At 51.8% G+C, this 4,268-nt stretch overlaps 1 protein-coding gene across 1 annotated transcript; it reads right to left on the bottom strand.

Annotated features, from left to right (window-relative positions):
* Nucleotides 1-2,666: 2,666 nt before the first annotated feature.
* On the bottom strand, nucleotides 2,667-3,053 carry LOC136495770 (uncharacterized). The gene has a single exon (XM_066491604.1). It carries the CDS (start codon nucleotides 3,051-3,053, stop codon nucleotides 2,667-2,669), a length of 387 nt encoding a protein of 128 aa, XP_066347701.1.
* Nucleotides 3,054-4,268: the final 1,215 nt, after the last annotated feature.

The raw sequence follows: 4,268 nt of genomic DNA, 5'->3' as shown, positions 1-4,268 counted from the left end.
GCCCCCGAGCGCCCTCTTGAGGGGCCCTACTAGGTCGAGCCCCCAGACCGTGAATGGCCATGTGATGGGGAGCAGTCTAGAGCGCTTGGGCCAGTAGGTGAGTTTGCTGAGCATAGTACTGGCATCCTTTATAGGTGCGTATGACCTGCTCAGAGTCAGCCACCGCGGTTGGCCAGTAAAAACCTTGCTAGAATGTATTTCCAACCAAGGTTCTAGGTGCGGCATGATGTCCGTAGACCCCTCCATGGATGTCTTCTAGTAGGTCCTTCCCCTGCTCGGCGGGGATGCAACGCTGTAGGATTTTGGTGTGGCTGTGCTTGTAGAGCTCCCATTTGATGATGATGAAGGACTTGGCACGACACACAAGCCGTCGGGCCTCCGTCTTGTTGGCAGGGAGCACCTCATGAAGGAGGTAATCGAGATAAGGTGTTCTCTAGTCGGTTGGAGGGTTGGGCTCTGCCACTAGGTCTTTGACGAGTTCCATGACCTCAGGGTCGGATGGAACTGAGGGTCGGTCAGCCCCCGAGCCTAGAACTAGAGGCTCATTGCTGGCCTATTCTGGTTTCTCGTATCGGACTGAGGGTTTGTGCAGGTCACTAGTAAAGATGTTGATGGGGATAGGCTCTTAGCTTGATGCCATCTTCGCTAATGTGTCGGCTGCTTCATTGAGCCACCTTGGGATATGGTTGAGCTCGAGGCCATTGAACTTATCCTCCAACTATCAGACCTCATGACAGTATGCAACCATCTTGGTGTTGTGGCAGCTTGACTCCTTCAAGACCTGGTCAATGACCAGTTGTGAGTCACCTCGAATGTCAAGCTATTGGATGCCCAACTCAATGGTGATGTGCAAGCCATTGGCGAGTGCCTCGTACTCAACCACATTATTTGAAACTGGGAAGTGAATGCGAATTGTGTACCTCATGCGCACCCCTGAGGGGGGAAACAAAAACTAGCTTGACTCCAGCGCCCTTCTTTATTAGTGATCCATCGAAGTACATCATCCAGCACTCCTGATCGATGGCCGCTGGTGGCATCTAGATCTCAATCCATTTGGCTAGAAAGTTAGCCAGTACCTAAGACTTGATGGCCGTTCATGGGGCGTATGTGACGCCATGATCCATCAGCTCGAGCGCTCATGTCGTGATCCTCCCTGTGGCCTCTCGATTCTAGATAACCTCGCCGAGGGGGAAAGATGACACGACGGTCACCTGGTGTGAGTCAAAGTAGTGGCACAACTTCCTTTTTGTGATCAGGATGGCATATAGGAGCTTTTGGATCTAGGGGTAGCGTGTCTTGGAGTCAGACAAGACTTCGCTAATGAAGTAGATGGGGCACTGTACCTTGAGGGCAGTGTCCCTCTTCTCCCTATTCTCCAACCAAGGCGGCGCTGACCACCTGAGTCGTAGCTACAACATAGAGTAGGAGCGGCTCTCCCTTAGTTGGTGGGACCAGAATAGGGGCCTTCATCTGGAGCACTTTGAGCTTGTTCAAGCGCCTCCTGAGCCTCGGGCGTCCACGTGAATCGGTCGATTTTCTTTAGGAGCTGATAAAGGGGGAGCCCCCATTTGTCGAGGCATGAAATGAAGCGACTAAGCGCTACTAGGCACCCGATAACCTTCTGAACTCCCTTCAGGTTTGGAATTAGGCCCATCTTTGTGATGGCTAAGATTTTTACTGGGTTGGCTTCGATGCCATGCTCGGAGATGATGAATCTGAGCAGCATGCCCCTTGGGACCCCAAAGACACATTTCTCAGGGGTTGAGCTTGATGTCATTCTCCTAGAGCTTCCTGAAGGTCCACTCTAGGTTAGCCATGAGATGGTCAGTCTACTTGGACTTGACTATGATGTCATCCACATAAGCCTCAACAGTCCACCCGATGAGGTCTCCAAAGCATTTGGTCATGCAATGCTAGTACGTAGCCCTAGTGTTCTTGAGTTCGAACAGGCATTGTAACATAGCAGAATGATCTAAACGAGGTGATGAAAGAGGTCATGAGCTAGTCAGACTCTTTCATCATGATCTGATGGTACCCGGAGTATGCATCAAGGAAGCATAGGGTTTCACACCCTGAGGTCGAGTTAACTACCTGATCTATGCGTGGCAAAGGAAACAAATCCTTTGGGCATGCCTTATTGAAGCTGGTGTAGTCAACACACATTCACCATTTCCCACTTTTCTTTTTTACAAGAATGGGATTGGAAAACCAGTCTGAGTGGTATACTTCCTTGATGAAATCGGCCGCTAAGAGCTTAGCGATTTCTTCACCGATGAGCCTCCACTTTTCCTTGTTGAAGCGGCGTAGGCGTTGTTTGATCGGCCTAAAACCTAGCCTGATCTTCAAGGCATGCTCAATGACTTCTGTCAGAATTCCTAGCATGTCAAGGGTTTCCACGCAAAGATGTCTCGATTGGCGTGGAGGAAGTCGACGAGCGTGCCTTCCTACTTAGGGGAGAGGGTGGTGCTGATGCGCATTGTCTTGTCGATGGAGTTGTTGGGGTCAATGAGGACCTCCTTGACGTTCTCTATAGGCTCAAAGGATCTATCCACCTGCTTCGTGTTGGGCGCTCCTTCAACGATGTCCTTCCTGATGGCTATGAGCTCCTTGGAAGCGAGGGTGGCCGAAGCGAGCTCGCAACTCTCGACCTCACACTCGTAGGCCCTCTAGAAGGAAGTGCCGATGGTGATGACCCCGCATGGGCTCGGTATCTTGAGCTTGAGGTAGGTGTAGTTGGGGATGGCCATGAACTTTGCATAACATGGTTGCCCCAAAATGGCATGGTAGACCAGGGGGAACCCAACTACCTCGAAGGTGAGGGTCTCTATCCTATAGCTAGACAGATTCCTAAAGGTGACGGACAAGTCAATTTGCTCAATCGATATGGTCTGCTTTCCTAGCATAATGCTGTGGAAAGGCACCCTGGTCGGCTGGATGCGCGCTTGGTCGATGCCCATGGCATCAAGTGTCTCAGCGTTCATGATGTCAAGGCCGCTGCCCCCGTCCATCAGTACCTTGGTGAACCGCTTTGTGCCGATGATAGGGTCGACCATGAGCGGGTACCTACCTAGGTGTGTGACGCTATCCGGGTGGTCGGATCAGTCGAAGGTTATGGGAGACCTTGACCATTTGAGGAAAATGGGCGTGGTGGGCTCCCCTTCATAGACCTCTTGGCGCATGAGCTTCTGTTAGTGCTTGGAGCCATATGCCTCTGGCCCACTGAAGATCATGAGGTAGTCATCTGGCGATGGAAAGCTGCCAGTTTTCTCTCTGGCGTCGTCGGCTTTCGCCTCAGGCTTCTTCTCCTGCTCCCATTTCTTGAAGCCACCGATGAAGAAACGCTTCATGAGGGAATAGTCCTTATACATGTGTTTCATAGGGAAGGCATGGTTTGACATGGCCCCTTGAGCAGCTTGTCAAAGTGATCGAGGGTGCCCTCGGCCGGTGCTCGACCAACTTTTCGATCAACGATGGCCACGAGCGTGCCCCCATGCCCTTTCTGGTTCTTCTTTTTTGAATGATCGAAGGGGCCTTCATCGGCGTCCTTGCCCCACTTTGCGTTACCTTTGGAGCAATCAAAAATTGCTCCGACTGCTTCCTCACCAGAAGCGTGGTTGGTCATGATGTCGAGGAGTTCCTTGGTATTCTGTGGGCCCTTATGTCCCAACTTATGGACCAGGGACTCACAGGTGGTCCCTGATAAGAAGGCTCCAATGACATCAGCATTGGCGACATTGGAGAGCTTGTTGCACTACCGGGAGAAGCGTCAAATGTACTTGCAGAGAGTCTCTCCTGACTTCTATCGATAGTTCTTCAAGTCCCAAGGGTTCCTAGGGCACATGTAAGTGCCCTGGAAGTTGCCCATGAAGATTTGTTTCACAGTTCGCCCAACTCTGAACGCAATTGGGTGGAATATGCTCTAGCCATGTTCATGTCAAGTCGGCCAAGAACTGAGGGAGATTACGGATGACAAAGTCATCACTGACCACACCACCGGCCCGCCAAGCAAGCCGGTAGTCCTTGAGCCACAAGCTGGGGATTGTTTCCCTAGAGTATTTCGGGACATTAGTCGGTGGGCGGTTTCAGGGTGGGAGCGCCACCTTGAGGATATGCCAACCAAAAGTCTTGGGCCTCATTGATTCAGGGCTATGACTTAGGTCTTCCTCACGATCATAGTGCCCACCACGATGAGTGTGGTAGCTACGGCTGGCCCCCTCCCCCGCATCATTGTAGGTACACCGATGGGTGTCGAGGGTGTCACATGCGTC

Source organism: Miscanthus floridulus, chromosome 12, assembly GCF_019320115.1.
Source record: "Miscanthus floridulus cultivar M001 chromosome 12, ASM1932011v1, whole genome shotgun sequence".
In the NCBI taxonomy this organism is placed as follows: Eukaryota; Viridiplantae; Streptophyta; class Magnoliopsida; order Poales; family Poaceae; genus Miscanthus; species Miscanthus floridulus.
The sequence above is the reverse complement of the archived record's forward strand: the minus strand, read 5'-3'. Positions and strand labels throughout refer to the sequence as shown.